At 34.8% G+C, this 22,708-nt stretch overlaps 1 protein-coding gene across 1 annotated transcript in view; it reads left to right on the top strand.

The window, feature by feature from the left end:
• The window catches only part of SNAP91 (synaptosome associated protein 91), a 103,067-nt gene that overhangs the window by 43,094 nt on the left and 37,265 nt on the right, over window positions 1–22,708 (top strand). Inside the window, exons 4-12 of the mRNA XM_081940234.1 lie at window positions 206–281; window positions 1,960–2,062; window positions 6,420–6,513; window positions 7,007–7,118; window positions 8,532–8,638; window positions 9,643–9,684; window positions 15,717–15,787; window positions 18,725–18,752; window positions 22,234–22,343. Of these exons, the coding sequence (XP_081796360.1) occupies window positions 206–281; window positions 1,960–2,062; window positions 6,420–6,513; window positions 7,007–7,118; window positions 8,532–8,638; window positions 9,643–9,684; window positions 15,717–15,787; window positions 18,725–18,752; window positions 22,234–22,343 (743 nt within the window). The remainder of the gene's footprint in view (window positions 1–205; window positions 282–1,959; window positions 2,063–6,419; window positions 6,514–7,006; window positions 7,119–8,531; window positions 8,639–9,642; window positions 9,685–15,716; window positions 15,788–18,724; window positions 18,753–22,233; window positions 22,344–22,708) is intronic.

Genomic DNA, 22,708 nt, shown 5'->3' with positions numbered 1-22,708 from the left:
TATGTGCGAGGGGAACCTTTACCATTACCTTATCTGTGTCTAGGTACTTGTATAAAAGCTGACACACATAAATAGAGTTATGTACAAATGAGATATTAATTATGTAATGAAATATTGCATTTTTTAAAGCAGAAATGAAACATGTTTAGGGATATGCTATGAAAAAGGAAGAGTAATATAATTAATTTTATTGTTTTTCTCTTAGAGATTTATTCAATATTTGGCATCTAGAAACACACTATTCAATCTCAGCAATTTTTTGGACAAAAGTGGATCACATGGTAAGAAAAACCATTCTCTTTATCAAGTTTAGTATGTTAGCTTATTTACAGAAAATAACATGAGCAGAAATATAACATTTTTTTCATAGTTGTTTAGTCTTACGTATTTAGATGAAAGCAAATATCACAAACTTAAACAGTAAAGGTTACATTTATCTTTGCTCTTAATCTACATTTCTGTGTACTTTTCTAAACACACCAAAATAACCTTTCTAAGCACTTTGAGATACTGCCTCATTGTTATTTTAGGTCACAGTTAAAGTGAAACAGTGCCACTTTATTTATTTTTTAAATAGCATTTTTCTTAAGAAAATCAACAAGCAGAAAACTAGTCCTTAGTGTGAGGTGTGTGTGAATAAAAACTTACATTCTGGAAAGCAGGTTTTAATTTAATAAAGATTATGCAGTTAATATAAGTAAATTTATTTGTATGTCTTTATGTTCCAGATATGGTTTTCTGATATCGAATGAGGATAAAAATAAAATATAAAGTTGGATGCTTGATAATGAATGGCCATTTTTGTTTAATAAGCAGCAAGAAATTTATACCAGGCTCAATATTCTATAAAGGATTGTTATACTGATTCTTTGCTATGATGTCATACCTAGGCAGTTTTAGTGTAAGTTTCCAATTCCTGGTAAACATGTTTTGTTAAAAAAAATAACTGTAGGCAGCCTTACATCTGTTAATTCCTCTGCAATATGGTTTGGCAGGCTGTCACTTGAAATTTGTTGATGTGAGTATCTTAGAAGGAATGTAGGTGCCTTGTACTCTTAATACAGAAAAGTTTAAACATATCACAGCCAGGTTAATTAGAAAAGAGAGAATGTAAGGAGAAAATGAAAAGGGGAAACCTTCTAAGAGTGCAACACTCACCCCTGTTTTAGCAAAGCGGGGGAAAGTTGTGATATGTCACGTGACAACAACGTGATGACGCAAGTTTCACACCCCTGTTCTAAGATGAAAGTAGTTGTGGATTCCTGAAATTTTAGTATTGTACTCTTTCCCCAAGGCTATCAACAAAATAACTCCATATAGGATTCTATGAATTAAATCCTGGAATGCAAAGATTGCATAATTCTGCTATACTGTATGCAAGCCTCTCTCTGCAGCACAATTTCATGAGCACATTGCAGAGCTAAGTAAAATCTTATAGGGTATTGATAGAGGAATTGTCCTCTCACTCTTTCATCATAGCCCTGTCAAACATATACTGCAGCTTGTCTTTATTTTATCAGCATCCAATACACGATGGTCCACCATGGTTTTCTAGTTTAACAGTTCTTTAGATCAGAATGTGTACCAGTGATTACTGTAACAAGTATTGCCTGTTATTCAAAACTAGTTGTACCTTGAAATTTACAAGACTCTCTCTGCTCTCCCTTTGGGGTTTATTAATGTAACCTGTATTTAAAGAAGAGATTTGGGGAAATATTGATTGAGAAAGAATAAAAAAGCTATATATATATTATACACATTAGTAATAGCTAATTTTGGTTTGGTGTTAATAACGAGACAATTACTGTAAAAGTGGGCCTTCTTTTACTTAGACTTTTAGAGTGGTTGGAATAATGACAGAAATATCCAATAGGTTTGCATCATTAATTATCAGTTTTTCTCATTCACTGTAATAAATTAATAAATCAAAAATTTCCATATTATGGTTTCTTTTTCTAGGATACGATATGTCAACTTTTATCAGGCGCTACAGTAGATATCTGAATGAAAAAGCATTTTCATACAGACAAATGGCATTTGATTTTGCAAGAGTAAAAAAGGGGTAAGCTCTCCTTATTTAGTATCAATATTGATGTTGCGGTGTAATTAATTGAATGTTGCTGTAATTGTTTCTGGTAGTATCCTATCCTATTCTATCCTATCCTATCCTAACCTAACTTGAATATTGTTGTAAATACTTCTGACAATGTCCTATACTATATTATACTACTATCCAACACAACAAATTGATGTATTGTTGGTGTAATTGTTTCTAATAATCACCTGTTATTACATTTGTGTGAATCATTAAAAAGGAATAATACTGAAAAAAATGTTAAAAAGCATTCTGGCATGCAAGTATTGCCATTTGTTAAGTATAACAGGTTGTTTTGTGTGTTTATCCAATAGAATGTCTAAAGAGTCCAACATTTTGCTAAGATTTCTGCCTTCTCTCACATCATGTTCTGTTTAAAAATTGAATTCCTTCCTTTTCCCTCAGTTTTCTTCTGATAATTTCAGTAGTAACATCTTTTTTTAATATATATTTATTTATCTTCTCTTTACATACAATATGTGCTTAGTGGACATCATACTGTCTGAGTCAATTTGTTTACATAATACTTTTTAACATCCTAATTTCTACTTCTATTTTCCGACCATTGATAAAACAAATCCCAAATTTGGAAGTACTTTGTGTTCTTCTTTTTCTTTATGTTCAGTGTTAAACTATCCATTAGACTGCACAGTCTAATATTTTTTTAATTATGTCTTCTTCCATTGGTGTTTTCTTGTTTTTTCCAATATTGTGCAAATGCAATTCTTGCTGCTGTCAAAACATGTAATATCAAATATACATTCCCTTTGTCATATTTTTCTGGTATTATGCTTAACAGAAATACTTCTGCTTATAATCCATGTGTTGCCTTAACATTTTTTCTGATCACGTGTGCACTTTTGTCCAGATTATTATTATTATTTTGCTTTTGGACATGTCCACCACATATGATAGTATGTGCCTGGTACTTGGTGGATATATTTTTAAACATTTTTGCTAGCCCCGCCGGTGGAAAGTCACCCCTATAAAACATTTTATACAAGTTTTATTTATACGTAGTTGCCATCGTCAATTTATAATTTCTTTCCCACAATTATTTAATTCTATATTATGTCCAAAAATCTTTTTGCCCAAACTATCATTGGGCAACTTTCACCTGTTCAGCTTTCATTTTTAGGCTTAAGAAAAAATAATATAATTTTTAAATTAATTTTTCATTCACCGTTAACAGTATTTGAACAAAGGTTGTTTGCTCTTTATAAAAACCATAAGTCTTGACATCTTACTCATACCTCAATTGCATTTGCATTTGTGGCCACTCAGTAGTAACATCTTTAATTTCTTACTCCTCTAGTACTTATTCCTCTCAAGTTTTAGTCTTTTGAACTATGTTGCTGCTTGGGTTTTATGGCCATCGGAGCACCCATCAGGAAGTAATAGAACTGTGGCAATAAACATCCATTGTGCCTTTTTTTGCCTTGTGAGGGAATCATGCATGCATTATCAGATCTTTATGAAATAGGACTGCGTTCTCACTTAAGGGCATGTCTTTGGGGGAAGAGTCTCGGTGAAACAGTGTCTGTAGCTAAATTGGCTTTGAAGGAACTTGACTATCAGCCTAGTTTAAGAGATGACCTTTGTCAGGCACTCCTGCAGGCCAGATTTGCACTCAGTTCTTGTAGAGAACATTGCGCTATAGTTCCTGATGCAATCAGAAAGTATCTAAGTGTGTATGAAATAGATCACTGAAGGATTCATTCCAGTGGTGGGATTCAAATTTTTTTACTACTGGTTCTGTGGGCGTGGCTTGGGGAAGGATACTGTAAAATCTCCATTCCCTCCCGATCAGCTGGGACTCGGGAGGCAGAGAATAGATGGGCAGTCAGAGGTGGTATTTACAGTTCTCTGAACTACTCAAAATTTCTGCTACCGGTTCTCCAGAACTGGTCAGAACCTGCTGAATGCCACCTCTGGTTCATTCCCTTATGATTTGTGGCCATGTTTCACACAGGACTTCTTTTTAACTAAGATTCTACAACCACATTTGGGCATTTCCCAGTGCTAATGGCCTATTAAAAATGGCTAACGGCTTTTGTTTGAAACCATTATTTATGCCAACATCAAAATCTCAAAAGAGTTTGTATTAGGTATAATATTATTTATTCTTTTTTAACCATCTATTCAAATTCAATTATCATTGCAGCTTCCCAGCTTTTAATTTGGTGTGCTGTAGCAAATGCCTAAACTTTTACTTGTAAGATGTATTCTCCCTTTCTAATTTCCAGGCTTACGTGGCTAAGTACCAGTACTTTCATAGGGGGAAAAATAGTATTTTCCATCTGACTTCCAGGCAAAACAGAGGGACTCATTAAAGTCTTCCATGTTGGAGAAATTTCTGTTGCCAAGCAGCAGATTATACCTCTAGACACTCCAGAGGTTGCATATTCAATATGTTTTTTAAAGTATTACTTTAACATATAAAAAATAAAGAAATACTGATGCAAAGAAGGAAGAAAAGGACTAAAATATGGAAGAACCAACTCAGTTTTTAAATAGCAAATTAAATCCTGATCAGATAGAATAATGTTAGTCAGCCTTTCCCTACAAATAATACAAAGTTAATTCATAAATGGAAAATAAGTCAACATCAAACAAAGAAGAGGGAGTCAAACTATTCTCCAAGGCACCTGAGGGTAGAACAAGAAGCAATGGGTGGAAACTAATCAAGGAGAGAAGCAACTTAGAACTGAGGAGAAATTTCCTGACAGTTAGAACAATTAATCAGTGGAACAGCTTGCCTCCAGAAGTTGTGAATGTCCCAACACTGGAAGTCTTTAAGAAGATGTTGGATAGCTATTTGTCTGAAACGGTATAGGGTTGGACTAGAAGACCTCCAAGGTCCCTTCCAACTCTACTATAGTATTGTATTGTATCAGTCCATGATTTTAAATTGGTTTAATGTTGTCTCCATTAAAATAAAACAATATATTGGCTATCCACGGTGCACAATAAATCCAGAAATTTTAGGAATCAAATTCTAGTTTTTCATCATATAGTTCAAATAGCATTCACATATTAAACTTTATTACTGTTCCCAACATCAAATAGGTCAAATGGGACAATCATGAAACAAATCTAAAACATGCATTCTGTCATATATTACTTCCAATCTATTGAAGATGGACAGCCATCCCTTGGTAAATATCCCATCTGGTATGCAGGATACTCATTCTTTTTATTCAAATTTTCTTGCAAATTACCAATATTAATTGTAGAATAGAATAAGCTGGAAGGGACCTTGGATAATGATATACTTCAATTTTCTATAAAATTGAACTGCAGATTTAGGATCATTTGAAACTAAATTATGCTAAGTTAAAGTATTAAAATTTGATAGACATTTCATAAAATGCTAATGGTTTAAATGGTCTAAATCAGGAGGTTAAAATATATATTTAAATGATTAAGTAGTCATTTTGCTATTTTAAACAATCCAAATTCTTGTTCCAAAAAAACTAATGTTTTGGTAGTAAGAGGACAAACAAAATTAATATGTTTTTTGCCCATGAAAATTTAAAAAAATCTACCCTGCGTTTTTCAAACTAGGATTATCCCAGAATTCAGTTTCTCATGGAATAAGGAACAGATTTAAGCTTCATACCCAGATTCTAGTTTTTAATGCTGGAAAAAATACATGACTTTTACCTAAAACAAGAGGTGAAATTGGGAAAGCTAAAAGTCCCATCTTCATAAGTAATAATTTAGATAATGAAAACTGGATTGCCTGTTGCGCAAACATTTTCTTATCTTATCCATCTGTTTTAAAATGAATTAACACGGGAATCCTTTTGAAGGTACGTATTGCCCTGAAATAATATTTATTATAATGTTTATTCTTTCTATAGTCTCATGGGGATATTTAGCCACCGGCTAATGATGTTTTCAGTTTTTGGCAGATGCCTTGGCCACAGATTTTGAAGATTTATTAATCAGGTTAATCACGCCTTGTGGCATTTGAGTTGCCATTAATATATTTGACTAATCTTTCCCTTTTTTTTCCTTACGTTTTTACAAACCTTAATATGTTATATTGTTTCAGTACAATGATATTTACACAGCATTGATTGAAAATTAACAATTACTAGTTGATGATAATAATAACTATTTAGATACAATATTTCTTTTTCTTTATTTCCAGTAGTCTATCAATATTAATGATAATTTCAGATGACATTATCACAAGCAGATGATTTGACTATTTCATCCAGAATTGAATATAACATTTTAAAAAAAGTGTTGCAGATTGCCTTAAAGTATTTGTTATACAATAAGATGTATGTTGGTTTTGCTTTTGTTTCCTCAGGGCTGATGGTGTTATGAGGACGATGCCCCCAGAAAAACTACTGAAGAGCATGCCAATATTACAAGGACAAATAGATGCACTTCTTGAATTTGATGTATGGGCTTATGTTTTCCTTAAACTTTTATGGTTACAGAAAAACACTTCTTACTTTGAATATAAAAAAAACCCATGAAACATTTAATTTGTAAAAGGAAAGTGATTGTATTTTGTCAAGCTGCAGAAAAAAATAAATGGCTGAAGGCTGAAGATTGAATTACCTTTTTGCGCTTCATTGAAAGTCACAACCAAGTGTCATCATTTTACCATTAGTGTTACACAAACTTCAAAAGGATGTGCATTAATATTCAATTTTTATTGGGTTTATCTAAATTTCATTAGTTCTAGCAGCCTAACCTGAGATGTTCATTCTTGTAGTTTAGCATTGCTGAATTTACTGCATCTTCAGAAACATACTTTCTGTTTAGACTTCTATTTAGACTCCTTAACCTGAACAATAAATATATCTGCTAATGTTTTACATTGTGCAGAAAGAAAAGCTAGTCTGAATGTTGTATGTTTATAATAAATCATGGGCTTTTCTTATACAGGTTCATCCAAATGAACTGACAAATGGGGTCATAAATGCTGCATTTATGCTTCTGTTCAAAGATCTCATCAAGCTTTTTGCTTGTTACAATGATGGAGTCATTAATTTATTAGGTATGTGATTCTTTTCTGGACCTATGATTGTAGCCAGATTATTTTTGGTCAGATTCTTTCAAAAGAAGGCTAAACCGTTTTGTTCCCTTCAGAAATACCGTAATCTGATTGACTGACTGACTGACTGATTAATCACAGGTGTGGAATGGGGGTGAAATGCTACTGGTTCAGACTGATTCACCCAAACTGATAGTAAAAAATGCTACCGGTTCAGGCGAACCAGTATTTCTGATGATCAGCTGGGCAAAAATCAGCTGTGATGCGTGATTTATATTAACTGGAATCGTCAGATTTCCTGCTTTCTAGCTAATTAAATTGCGTGGCACAGCGGATTTCCCCCTCCCCCTTACTGTTCTACTTACCTTTGCAGACTTGGAAGGCTTCAAAATGTTCCTTTTTTAGTGCTGCCCGGGCGCGCATCAGGTATGCATGTGCACACAAAGTGCGCATTCAAGAGCAGACTCACCAAACGGGTAGAAGACGTCAGAGGATTATACCACTGATATGGAACATCTCTGTGCTCAAGCACTTTAGTTAGGCAACTTAAATTAATCAATAAGAACCAGCACCAGTTGCCAGCGTCATTATAACAATAGTACTTATATACCGCTTCATCGTGCTTTACAGCCCTCTCTAAGCGGTTTATAGAGTCAGCATATTGCCCCCAACAATTTGGGTCCTCATTTTATCCAGCCCGGAAGGATGGCAGGCTGAGTCATCCTTGAGCCTGGTGAGACTTGAACTGCCAAATTGCAGGCAGCTGGCAGGCAGCAGAAGTAGCCTGCAGTACTGCACTGTAACCACTGCGCCACACAGCTCTTCTTATTATGGAAGAATAAGCCTCAACAATCCAGGTAGCAAATTCAAGGCCAGAGTCTTGTTTTGCTATTTTAAGAATTGAAGCCTTGCTTTTTATTACAAACATCTGGCTGTGTCCAAATACTGTATTTAGTGATGCTTAGATAAGCACTTCAGCATACGCTTTTGGCAATGTATTAATGAAGCAAACTTCCTATTTGGCACAGATCATATTGTCATGTTTTTGATAGCCCCTATAGGGGGGGGGGGAGTTGTACCAAGCAAATGGTTGCAAACACGCTTAGTTAGCTAAGGTTTTTTTGAATTCATTATTCATTTTGTCTTAGAAACACATTTTCCTGCGATTTCAGTTTAAAGAAATAAAAAGAATTAAGGTTAGGGAATACTATAAAATAAAACTTGAAATTGGGATCGTTCATAGAAGTTTGCGGGGTGGAATAGGACAAAAAGACAAATCTGGCCATAATTGCTTTCTGCCATCTTTTTAATAATATCATTTATGAAGATTTTTCTTCATAGTGAAATGTCAAGCCTTCCGATGTACTGCTTATGATGAATACTAGAGATTGAGATTGTCAAATATATCTCTTCCAGAGAAGTTTTTTGAAATGAAGAAAGGACAGTGCAAAGATGCCCTTGAAATTTATAAGCGGTTTCTTACTAGGATGACGAGAGTATCAGAATTTCTTAAAGTTGCAGAGGTAAGTGAAACATTCATAGAAAGAATAGTAGACTGTAAAAATTGCAAATATTCTGCAATGTACTGAATTTTGTGAAAAAGACTGGAAGATGGAAGAAATAATGATTATATTTAATGTCAGTTACACATTTAAAATGATAGTACATTGATTTGTGATTTAACTAGTAGTGAACATTCCTAAAACGGAAATAAATGACAGACAACTAATGGAAGTAATCACCAGGTGGTTGGTTTTCAACATCCAATGTTTGCATGGTTTTACAGTGGAATGCTCCATGGTATGTACAAAGAAGTCCCAGAGACCTATGCCTCAAATTGTAAAAAGATAAAATAAATAGAGATATACTTGGAGAATGTGTGAAAGAATTAACATTATTACACAATCCATAGATTAAAGCAAGCATAAGAAAAAAAAATTCATCTTGATTTTGTTGTATTTGTTAAAGCTGTCAAACTCCAGGATGATTCTGAGTGACAATAAGTCTAATAGATGTATTTAAAAAATAACTAAAAACCTTGGGATTGTTTACTATAAGATGGGACAGAGATAAACTTGAAAATACACTTGTTTATTTGCTTAATTGATTGATTAATTACCATCACTTAAATAAAATTTGATTACTACAGTCTACAACAGGGGTGTCAAACTTGTGGGCCGGATGCGTGACCCTGACCACGCGCACCCGTTTTAAGGAAGGGGGGGAGTTGTGAAATGTCATGCAATGACAACGTGTCATCATGAGTTTGACACTCTGGTCTACAACAACAGAGTTGCATTTGTTAAATCCCCAATGTGTCTGGTTTTTTTGGCCTGGCTTATCTCAAAAGGCTGTGTTCAGTCTTGAAAGCTTCTAGAAGTTTCTCTCTGTCAGATGATAATTAACTATGTTACACTTAACAATTCAGTTCACCTGTTGTTGCTTGATGATTTATATTGCTCTTTGGTTTGTGATCACAAATGTGAAACTTAAACAATTTTATTTTCATTTCTTTCTTGATCTACAGCAAGTTGGAATTGACAAAGGCGATATTCCCGATCTCACGCAAGTAAGTTGCGTTCAGCTTGAAAGTGGTTAAAAGTTACCAAAAAAAATCTGTTCATTTGGCAAGCAACCTAAAAGTGTTAACTATTTTAAAGCTATGCTTCCTGAAAATGGCAACCATTTTGATCATAGCTTTGTTTCTAGATTAGGATTTCCAATTTTAGGCCATTTATTTAGGAAATTTCCATTTTTAGGGTATTTAGAGATATTGTATGTAATGAAGAAAGCTTCCATCCCCCCCCCCCCCCTTTCTAGAGGTACAGTTTGTTCCCAAACTCTGAGAGTGCAATATCTATGGAGATTCTCAGTCATTCATGTCATGGTTGTCCCAAAGATGAAACCAGAACTGAAGAAGCTTTCAGAACTGAGGAAGGTTCTTGGATGAGAAGTGAAACCGTTTCAAGCAAAAGAAGAAATTCCAGTAGCTTTTTGAAAGAAAGCACCTTTGGAAGGTCTGAGAGTACAAATAGTACCCTTGACAGAGGAAGTTCTTTAGGATTTGTACCAGTGCTTTGACTTGGTCCATAACATCGCTTAATTTTTTTCTTTCCAAGGAAGAGATAGGTTTAGGGCAGGAATATCAAACTCAAGGCCCGGGGGCCAGATCCGGCTGTGGGATACTAATGGGCTCCCGGGCTCTGTTTCAGGAGGCCATGGCAGCAGAAAATGGAGCTGTGGAGCCTGTTTTTGCTGGCACAGTGTTCGGGCCACCACAGGTGCCCCCGGCAGGAGTGACATCGAGCTGGCCACGTTCATCCTGGCCATGCCCACCTCAGGCCTCCAAGGTCAAACACAACCCTGATGTGGCCCTCAATCAAATTGAGTTTGACACCCCTGGTTTAGGGCTACCATAATAAAACCAATTGCTTATAAATTATTAGATGTAAAATACATTGATACAAATAAATGAAAACTTTTATTCATATTTCTACTTTGTACATGAGTACAGTCATTATTTATTATTGCATTGGTAATATAGAGGGTTAATAACTACCTTTAAGGATTTTGAAAATGTTATTTATTGCAAATATATTTCAGCAACATTTAAAAAACTTAAGTATGTTACTGAACAAAAATAAAGTAATTTCTGCATAAGGATGATGTACTTGCAAGCATTATGATGGCATCCTATCTATAACAATGTAACATTTTTCATATAAGTGAAACATGTTTTTTTCTAATTACACATTACAGGTAGATAGAATTTAAATTACACTGACCTAATATTGCACAACTATCAAAATAATCATTAGCTTTTTCACAGTAATGTACTAGAAATTGTTTGAAGTACAGTAAATAAATTCCGCTACCGTTCTCCTTTTTGCTTACTGTTTTTCTTTTGACAAAATATATGATTACTGTAGCTTCAAATAAACATAAAGTGTTGTGTTTTGTCTTGCTTTGGTTATAATTTTTCTTTTGTGCTTTTTCATGATAATGCCCAATCATAGTTAGAAAGTTGAGTGTTGGAATTGTAATCTTGTTTAAATTGAAACCAAGAGATTTTGTAAATTCCTTAATCATGAATAAGGATATTTGTATTTTACAGTTTTATATATTTTATATATCTTCCAGTATTTTAGTGCACTAGGGAATTGTTCAGGAGTTTAATTCAACACAATGGTCTTTTTAAGACTGCTGTTGGTATTATATTCAATAATGGAGAATTTGCAGACTTTCCCATCATCATCCATTGAGGACACGGTAGAATGCTCCTCACTCATAAAAGCCAATGCCATGACTTAATGCTTGCCTGTTGGCAGGCAGCTAAAGCAGTAGTTTAAAACAACTTGGAGTTTGAAAGCATTTGGTTTTAATTTAAATTACTTTTGTCATGCTTTCTTTTGGATATCTTAACATCCATGCTGTTAAGTAGTGTATGATCCAGAGATGGTATTCTGCCAGTTCGCACCAGTTCGAGTGAACGGGGAGTGGCGGTGGCATGAGGTCTCACCCACCCACCCAGATGTGTGCTCCTGCTACCAACCTGGTAGTGAAGAAAATAGGATACTATTAGTGGTATGAGCAATTTTGAGAGTCTTGGTACATGATTTAGAACAGGGGTGTCAAACTCGTGTTGTCACAGTGTCATTACGTGACGTATCACAACTTTTTTCCCCTTCGCTAAAGCAAGGGTGGGCGTGGCCAGTGCATGGTGCACCTGGCCCGCGTGCCGTGAGTTTGACAGCCCTGATTTAGAAAATAAACCATCCGTGTTTGAAGTTTCTTAAAAGTTTTTCTGAGCTTTCATAACCACAGATATTGAAACGTTCAGAGTTAAAAAGGGTTTCTGCATAAATGAATGAAACATGAACAGAATGTGACTTTTGAATACAAGTATAATCATATTGCACAGTTGATGATCAGTTGATTGTTATAAAAATAATCAAATAAATAAATAATAGCATAATCATTTATTTTCCCTAAAAGTCTGCTCCACCTAGTTAACTGCGCATCTTTCAATTGGAACAGAATAAATTAGCCTTGATGTTCTCTTTTGTTTTTAAGGTAATTTATTAAATTTCAATAACATGAATAAAAAAGTAAACAAGCAGGGAGAAAGTAAGTTGAAAAGGTGGAAAAAGGCAAAAAGCAAAATAAAAGTGCAGAAAGATCCCTTATCTGTTTGCAAGTAATGTTTTGATTTATTGAATATAGAAAGGCATACTGTAATCATTTAATTACAAAAGTATTTTCCAAAATGGCCAGCTAGATGGCAGCACTTAGCTGACCTTGGCTGATCTCAAAAATCAAGCAAGGCAGACCAAATGGTGCTTGGATGGGAGAATATAATGGAATCCTAGAGTAACAGATTAAGATTAGATTGGAAAATTTTAAAAAAACAAATAAACAGAGGCAGTGGCAAACCAGTTCTATATTGTTGCCAAGAGAAAACATGAATGTATCCATGACATCCTCAAGCATCAATATCCACTTGAGGAAAACGTGGCTTCATCAATTCATATAAATTCCATACACCAAACTTCCTATGGATTCATGCATGGAGATTTCTGATTATACTTTGAAGTAGTATAAAGGCTACTTTGGTTTTTATATTTTATTTATATTCATTTATATACTTATTTTACTGTTAAATAGATATGTTCTAACTATTTATATAAACTAATAAATGTGTGTGTGGTCAAAAAATTGGTGGTTTATCAACACATTATGAATCAATAAAGTCTTCATTATCTGTTTTGGTAAGATTAGAGGCATATTTCCTAATTATGGTACATTTCATGATTTTGTATTCAGTACCCTTAGATTTTCAGAAATGGTAGTAGACTATAATACTTGACTGCTTTTCTGTCTTATGATGAAGAACAGGATTCTTCAGTGGTCCATTATGACAATATATTAAAAAAAGAAAATATGTAATGCATATCGTTATAGAGGAGAATGTGAAATATATTTCTTTAACATTTAGAAAAAAAGGATGTGTTGGCCATTATACCTTTTGCCGATTCTGAATTTAAAAGCCATTTATATAGCACATGGCAACCATCTCAGATAATGGATAAAAAGTTGACAGAAAAGTTGAACATTTGTTGATTTAATTAGACAATTTTATTTTAATGATGTCTTTATAAGTAATGGTTTTAGAAAGGTCCTGGCACAATCCTTAAAAACTAGTATTACAGATCATGTGATTTCAACCAGTGACTTACAGCTTGTAAGTCCAGTTCATTCCATATCCCTGGGAAAAATGATTAAAAAAAGTTTTCATAGGGAAAATAGGTTATTACCGGTAAGTATAATCAGTTTGAATCCATTGGTATCTGTAAGGCAGTTTGCACTTAAATTAAGAAACATTTCTTGAGGCAGGAGAACACATCTCTACATATTTTTTAGAAGAATTTTATCTATACTCCAGGATTTTGTTGTGAATGTAGATGATACCCTGGTCTTCTTCCAAGGTATATTTTGCAAGTTGAAGTTTAGATAAGGTCAGAAAAGTTTGCATTAAATCTGTAGTGTGTGTCCAGCTGTGTTGCAACTTGAAGGTAATTTGTTATAAATTAAACAGGTTCAAAAGCAATGTTGCTAAATTAATCCTAGCTAAAATCTTTCTGACAAAACGTGATCCACTGGAGAAGGAAATGGCAACCCACTCCAGTATCTTTGCCATGAAAACCCCATGGACAACGTTGTCCTTGGGGTCGTGATGGGTCAGACACAACTTCGCAATCAACAACAACAATAATATTTCTATATTGTTATGCCCAATTAGGTTTTCAATGGTTTAAATTTAATCTACTATTTAAAAACTTATAGTATTGTTAACCTAAGTGATGAAAAGTCATTTAAGGCCTGTACAATTGATGTACTTGTTGTCTTGATGAAACATAATGTGTAATTTACCTTATACCTGGAAAAAAAATTCTGATCACTGGAAATCTGCTTATATGTATTACTTCATCTGGAAATGCCAAACATACTCTTTGTTCTTACTGCACGGAGTCTTTTCTCATTTTAATAACAGCAGGGGCATGAATAGATTAAAACAGTACTATGAATATTAAGGGAGAGATTACTTAAATTGAATGTAATCATAATTGTAATATTAATGCATGGATTTTTTTAAAAATACATTTTTACAATGGCTGACTAGAGAACTTTATGATTCTTTTAAAAAATTAAAATATGCCCTGAGCAGGTTTGAAAAAATAATTCTGAAGAAAGTCATGAGTTGCTTTTAAGAAATATTCAGGCTAGTAACATAAACTTTGAAGGACAAACTAGGTTTTATGAGAAACTGAATTCTGACCACTAACCTTCAGCATTCATAACCTCTAATATGTAATGTGTTTTGTGCCTTATGCCTTTCCTTTATATTATTAGACATAGAAAGTGGAAGTGTGGTAGGCATTGGTTAACATTACAGGGAGGAAAGGTCTAGTATGAGGACCTCACGTTTTGTGTCCATTTTAGTGTATAGGTCCCTGCTATGTTACTGATCTAATTCTACATGGGGCTTCCCTTGGGACGCGCTCGAAGACTGCAGCTAGTCCAGAACGCAGCCGCGTGGGCTATTATGGGGAGTACTAGGTACTCCCATGTAACACCGCTCCTGCGCGAGCTGCACTGGCTGCCTGTGGTCTTTCGAGTGCGTTTCAAGGTGTTAATTACCATCTTTAAAGTGCTCCATGGCTCAGGACCTAGGTACTTGCGGGATCGCATCCTACCACACACTTCCCTGCGACCGATTCACTCTCACAGGGAAGGACTCCTCCGGGTGCCGTCCACTAAGCAATGCCAACGGGCGGCACCTAGGAGTAGAGCCTTCTCTGTGATGGGCCCAACCCTCTGGAATGACCTCCCCCTCGATATCAGAACCACCACCGACTTCCGCTCCTTTCGACAAAAACTGAAGACTCACCTGTTCCGTTTAGCTGGCCTGGCCCATTTATAGTTTTATTCTACCTCCTGGCAGATATTTTAATTGGGTATTTTTAGGGTATTTAAATATTGCTTTTAACTACTTTACTGCAGAAATGTACAGTTTCTTATTGCCTCCTCTTTGTGTTTGTATTTTCTATTTATTGATGTGTTTTTATTTGACTGTACACCGCCCCGAGTCCCTTTGGGGAGAGGGGGCGGTATAAAAATCTAAATAAAAGTAAAGTAAAAGTACAGAGAACAATTGCCAGATTTATTATTCAATGCGTATTTAAGTATGCATGCATATATCTTTTGTAGAGATTAACATTTGTGCTATTAATAATGTTTAATATATAGCCATTCTGGTTTCAATTTGTTTTCCAATTAATAACGTCTTCCTTCAAAAAATGTACTTTGGCATAATATACAACCTATAGTAGCATGGAAGTTGTCTTTTGCACAGTTCTTTTATGAATTAAATGGGATAGATGACAAATAAATTTAACAAACTAACAAATAAATAAATAGCATATCCATGCAAATAATCGATTCAAAGAAGAAAAAAACTCTGGAAGTACCCCTTGAGCTCTATATCAGTTGCTTTTTCTAATGCTGCTTGGTTTTAAATGTATCTTTTCATTATATTTTTAGGCTCCCAGTAGTCTTATGGAGACTCTTGAACAGCATCTAAATACTTTGGAAGGAAAGAAACCTGGGAACAAGTATGAAGAGATTTTATAGATTGATCTAAAGACGTTACGGGGAGAGAATCCGTGTATACGTTTGAGCATTGCTTGGTGAAGTTTTTGGCTCCTTACTAGAAAAAGCATTGAGCATTCATTATGCTATAGTAAACACAAAACAGCATCTCAACTGGTGATTGTAATAAGTCACATGTATCTCTCTGTTCCTGAACTTCCCATTGCCTAGTGATAACTTTATTGCTTGCCACTTATCGAAGGAATATTAGCAATATAGAGCTTCTCTACTGTCTATACCTGTGATGGCGAACGTATGCCATGTGTGCCACACGTGGCACGCAGCGCCCTCTCTGTGGGCACCGGAGCTGTCACCCCAGTTCAGCTTCACTGCACATGTGCGCACACCTGTTGGCCAGCTGGTCATCGGGTCTCTGCCGTGTGGGGGGGGGCACGTGCGGAGGGCCATATATGCGGGTGCACAGGGAGGGTGGGGCACATGCATAGGGGGTGGGGGGCATGTGCAGGGGCCATGTGCATTGCATTTTGGGGGTTTGGGAGCACATGCATGCAATTGCGCACACGCACTTTGGACACTCAGTCCAGAAAAGGTTAGCCATCACTGATCTATACACATACTTCTTCGCACGAACACATTGTCCCCTGTCTTCCTTTCAGAATGGGTGGTACATATATGTATTGTGAGACTATTGCTTACCTGTTGGTATGAAATACCGTATATTAATTGGTTTTTCCTGGACAGCAAAAATGGCATAACAGTCTTGTTTCCAGTTGATGAAAGAAGCTGTAATGGAGAGAAACAGAGTAGATGTGTGGTAATACACGTGGTATATTTGACCATGTAGGTCAAATTTACAACTGTAAATATTTACAATTATTATAAATGAGTAAAACAGATAGAAATTTGTAGCTTGTATCAGTAGTTTCCTTCAATCACACAGTGCACTTTGAACTTTGCTCTGTCACTTGGTACAGTAAAGAAACTTGATGCATTTATGAGATTATACAAAAATTAATACAGAATGTTGCTTCCTTTTCATCTCTGCATTTTTTGCATATTCCAAAATCAGTTACATAATGTTATTTCAAAATGGCATATCCAAGATCTGGCTTTTGTGTTGCACAGAAATTGTTGTAAAGTAGAATATGTCTGAATATTATAGGTAGCCTAATACAGCCCAGTTCAGTTTAACCGAGATTGTAATCCTAATTAAGTAAGGCCAAGAGAACTCAACAGAATTTCCTCCTGAATATACATACTACAAATAACCCATTATAAAGCTAACATATAAAATTCCTTGTGTTCTACTCTAAGCAGACTTTTTAATGGTCTACATTTTATCATCCAATGTTAGTGTGATTGGAAGAAATTAAAATAGGCTGACATTAACTGATCTTGTTTTTCTGTATCCCTCTTTTTTATTTGCATAATGGATCTTTTGCCATTTAGTGATGGGTAAGTAAACTTAACACACTAATGTGTATGCCTGTGTGTATTTTGGATCAGCCTCTTTAATGAAAGCTTATATTTTATGAATATTAGTTTCTTACCAGTAATTGGCATGCTGTTTTGGATCTCTGGAAAATGAAATGCCTGTGAAGCACAATGGTAATTTTCATGTTTATAGTATTTATGAAAATATAATTTCTGTTCTAAAAGATAATTAACTGTAAACTCATACTGTTAGGTAAATCGTTACATGACTTACCGCCTCACTGATTCTATTTAGCTCCTTGCAGTAAACCATAAAAAGATTAATCTCCTATAAGCTTTCAGGATGTGATAAGAACCCACATTTAATCTTTTTAACCAAACTATTCAAAATCAAAGGGAAGTTAAATAATTTTTTTTAAAGATTTGGGTAACAAGTATTGATTGCTTTTTGTTTGGAGGTGATAAGACCCTAATTTTGGGTTGGATTTAGGGCAAGGTTTAGATATACATATAGAAGGGATGGACAGTTCAGAAATATAAGATTAAATTATATTAATAATTTATACTACATATATAATATATAAAACTACACAATTCACAGAATTGAAAATATATTTTTATACAGCTTATAGCTACAAAATTATTAATTTACTTTAAAATATAGCCATATCAAGATAGATAGTGTTAGCTAAGCTAAATTAATATTTGGACGATAGACTAAAGCATCAGGAAGGTAAGAGTAAGAACTAAAACACTGGGGGGAAAAACAACAGCAGCAAACTCCTTCTGTACTGTTGCCAAAAATGCTTCATGTTGATGAAGTTTCTAGGAATGAATCTGTACATGTAAGGGACTATTTTTTTTTTAAAAAATGTAGCTCTACTTGTAACAAAACATATAACTAAAAATTAAAACCTCGCTAATATATTCTGAGAATAAGGTATCTCTTACCATCACCATTTGCAGTTAAACAAAATAACTTAAGTGTTGTGATGACCTTGCCTCTCTGTTTCAGTTAGGGCAATATTTTTTAACAAAAAATCAGGGATGAGATTAAGGTTCAAAATACATATTTAACTCACCTTTTTCTGATTTGACATACAATAATTATCAACAATTTCGATTTGTCGTGTTCCTTTTATCTTTTTATCATTTTCATGGGCACTTTAACTTACATCGTGATTTGCCATGATATCCAAACAGATCAATTAATCTCACATTTTAACCATGTTATATTTGATTTAAAGTGAAATTATTAGAGAATATTTTAAATCTTTTCTTTTAAAAAAAGAGCAATGAAAAAAGGTTTAGGAAGAAACAAGTTATTCCTATTGTTAATATGTTTTCCCATCTGTTTTTAAAATGAAACATTAGTTTTACAATTGTATAGACAATTACTATTGTTTAAAATCATATTTATGCTGTCTGCCAGATTTTTCTGTGAGTTTACAACTACCAAATAAAGTCTGTTCCTGAATCATATTTTCTTAATTTAATCCTTCTAGGTCTGGTGCTGGTTCCCCCTTGGGCAAGGTAATCTAAAAATTGATATTAGTAGTTGAGTCTTCAATTAAGTATGTAAACTGGAAACATCTTGTGCTTCATAAAAATTGAAAAAAATGATATTTGATCTCTTCTATTTTACATCCTACATACCTATACTACTTTTCATTTCTATGTGAAAAATATTACACAAGTTGACCTCTTTCCACCGTGACTTCTTTCCAGAGGATTACACTACAGAATCAAACGTGTATCCATAGGAAATCAATTGTCCTTTAGCCCCGGTGATATAGATGTGATTTCAGTGGCACCAAAGGGAGACTAGCTTCCCTGAATTCAAACATTAAGTAATATAGGTAGTCCTTGACTCATGATCTTTTGGTCAACATGAGTTCCAGGTTACAACAACACTGAATGAATGGTGATTACGATTAGTCGTCAAGGTTCTGGGCATCTTGGCCTACCCACAGTCATGAAATTACAAGATGGCACTTACATCAGATTGCTAAGCACCCTGAAATCATGGGACCATCATATGCAACCTTCCATGCCAGCTTCTCCAGAAAGTCAGTGGGGAAGCCAGTTGGGAAGATTTCAAGTTGCTGGTGTAGATCTCACCCCACCAGTGCTTCATCTACATCCCCTCTGCATTCACACTGTGTTAGCCACGTGTAGAGCAATGTACCCTCCTGATCATATGCAGCACATGTTGCACACCCTTGCACACCTTCTCCGACACTCTCAAAAGTAAGTTATAAGGACTGCATGACGAATGAATTTACAACCAGCAATCATGTTTTAATGGGGAAAATGTATAATGATGGATTTAATCACATTATGCTGTCTTGTCTTTCAACAGCATAACCTAAGAATTTAGGCTGCTGTGTTTTAGGGCACAGGAAATTGAAAATAAGTGCTGGCGAAATGAGTATTACTAACTGCACCAGAAATCTGCCTTGGATGTGCACATATCATTGTGTAATGAACACATTCACACAACATGCTAATCCATATTGGGATTTGGTTTAATATGAAGCAGGACTTGGACTATAGTGGACACAGAGTTGTGTTTTGTAGTCAGCACAGAACAGAGTTGCTTCTTTGTCAGGTGTAAAAAAAAGGGGGTGGGGATTAGCTTTTCTTTGCCTTATGTGTGACAATTTCAAACCCAATCCACTGGGCTGGAATAGGTGGATGAGGAGCCAGCAGACTACTACTTTGAGCAATAGATATATTTGTCTGTGGTATTTGTAATTGTTCTTCCTGACAACCATTTTGTAATAACGCTCGTGATCTATTTTTCACATTACAAATGTACCCTTTTTAAAGTAACTTCCATGCTCATAAGCTCTTCTGACATCCTATTGGACATGTTGAAGGTTATATTTTTAAAGGCTTTTTAAAAATTCATTCTACATGAGGTTTCATGCATGATTTAACTTTGAAAATAATTGTATGGAAAATTTTCCTGCTGTGAAGCAAAAATATGAAACCTAGTGGTTTCTTGGACATTTCCTAGTTACTATAGATTTCGAATTTGACAGCTTTGAGGTTGCTGGCGGAGGCTGCTTTGGCAATACAATTTTTAAATAAGGTTGGAAATACTTCTCAGGATTAAATCTAAGACTAGTAAAACAATTTATGATGATTTCATAGCAGAGTCTTTATATAAAAAAACTGTGCTGTCTTTTATCAACACTGCAATTTTCCTAACAGCCAAATGTAGATGCAGAAGTATATTTAGTACTGAAATCCCTAGAGTGCTCTCAGCAACAGACAAAACAAAAGCTGAATAATTTTAGAGAGTTGAAATCCAGTAAAAAAAAATTCAACAAAAATAATCAGCATTTCAAAAGTTTAGATGAAAGTAGTTTAATTTCTTTCCCAAAGGCAAAGCAAAAGTTAGTGTTTTATAGCTCTGATATGATGGTTGAAGGTTACTACCATATCCTGAACAAATAGACTTCTGAAATTAGATGAAAGATCTACAATATGGTAGGCCTTTCTCACCACAATTAATATAGTCCACAAAAGCCTGTCTTACTATGTTTTATTCAACATTCCAGAATCAAAGGTCCTATTGCTGTCCATCAGCTGCCTGACAAACTGTCATAGTAAACAGTCTACATTTCAGAGTTGTCACCGCCTTCATAATTAACTGCATGCCAAATTCTGTCCAAAATATTTTATATTAATATCACTTTTATAAAATACATGGGGTTATCCAACTTTTAATGTATACACTGAATTCATTTTTTTCCAGAAAAGATCTCAGCTGGACTTGAATTTTATAATATCTACTATGATAAAGCCAACTTTTAAAATGGACTTAGTTTTGAAGCTTTTAAATAAGGCATTTATTGTACAGAGATTTATACTCCATGCAAACTCACCCTCCGTCAGGAATGTACTGTTTTTGTTTTAATGGTAAAATGTATGTGAACTCTTACAGCAAAGGAGCATTCTTGATAGAAAGATATACTGCTAGTATCTTTTCCTACGTGGATCTTGACAAGATGCCAATTTTTGCGCTGGCCAGTAAATTTGAAATCTTACTTAATCATTGCTCATCAGATAATGCTGAGTTGTGAGCAAAAATTCAAGGACGTGTTCAGAGCAGCCTTTTTGAAATGCTTTTCATGCTGTAATTCTTGTTTTGGCTCTTGATTCTTTAATATTATCCTATCTCCTCTGTTCTTTAAGGGCTATCCAAAATATTGAAATAATTTTAAAATGGGATGGGTTTTTATAAAGCTAATTTGAAGTTTATGACATAATAATTAAATAGTGTTCATTTAAGTCAAACTTCATGTTGTGATATTACTGGAATTTTTGAGAGTCTGGGCAAGCTTGGAACCTTCCTATAAAAATAGGGATACATTAGCTTTTTTTGTTCACTGTTAAAATCTGCATATATTTGCAGGCTTTCCTTCCATATGAGGAAGGAAAGCTAAGTATTAGCTTTCTGGGAAGTGGATCTAAAGAATGTACCTTCCTTGTATCCTACAGACTTTTTACTCATCTCTTTTACTGCTCTTTATCCTGCTTTCAACCTGCGTCACAAAAAATTACTAAAGATATAATATTAAAAGGAGTATTTAGTGAACTTCTCCCCCCTCCCAATTCACATTTATTCTTTAAGTAAATTAAGTAAATTTAAAAGACAGATGTAACTAAGTCAACTTAATGATATGTAAGTACAATGTGACATATAAATTTGCATATTTTCTGTTAAACATAGCTAAACAGATGCAGTATTCCTGGTATCAACCTGGAATAGGGGAGTATGGAGTACCAAATACCAATACTTAACAGAAATGGTTACTATTTTAGAAAGACTTATTTTATGATGATTGCATGATTTCTTTAGCTTTCTATTTAACAGGAAATCAATTTTTTTTTAATTTTTTGTAAACTTCCCAGAGACACTGAGAGTGAGTGGGTGGCCATATAAATTTTATTAAATGAATAAAATAAATGTCATATGTCCTAACCAGCTGTTTTTTTCCAGTCTTCTCCAGCCACAACGGTTACATCTCCCAATTCTACCCCAGCAAAAAGTATTGATACATCTCCACCAGTTGATCTTTTTGCAACATCTTCAACGACGGCTCCAATCAGGTTAGTTTGGTTGCAAATGCAATACTTACTTTTAAATAATTGTACAGGTATTCCTCGACTTAAAACAGTTTAGTGACCATTCAAAATTACAAGGGCATTGATAAAAGTGACTTATAACCGTTTTTCACAGTGATGACCTTTACATCATCCCCATGATCACATAATCTAAATTCAAACACTTGGCGGGAGATCACTTCCGGTTCCTGCTGGCGACGGACGTGTTGTCCGCCGCTCGTCTCCTCGGTTGGCTCCATAAGGAGCACAGGGGGCCTTGGAGGGATCCCCTGCCGAAGGGCGACTCGTTGAAACCCCCCAGAATCAGCGGCAGCTGGCTGTGTTTTCAGGCTCGCCTAGGAGCCAGGGAG

Source organism: Natrix helvetica, assembly GCF_964273705.1.
Source record: "Natrix helvetica genome assembly, chromosome: 2".
NCBI classification, from domain to species: Eukaryota; Metazoa; Chordata; class Lepidosauria; order Squamata; family Natricidae; genus Natrix; species Natrix helvetica.
The sequence above is the reverse complement of the archived record's forward strand: the minus strand, read 5'-3'. Positions and strand labels throughout refer to the sequence as shown.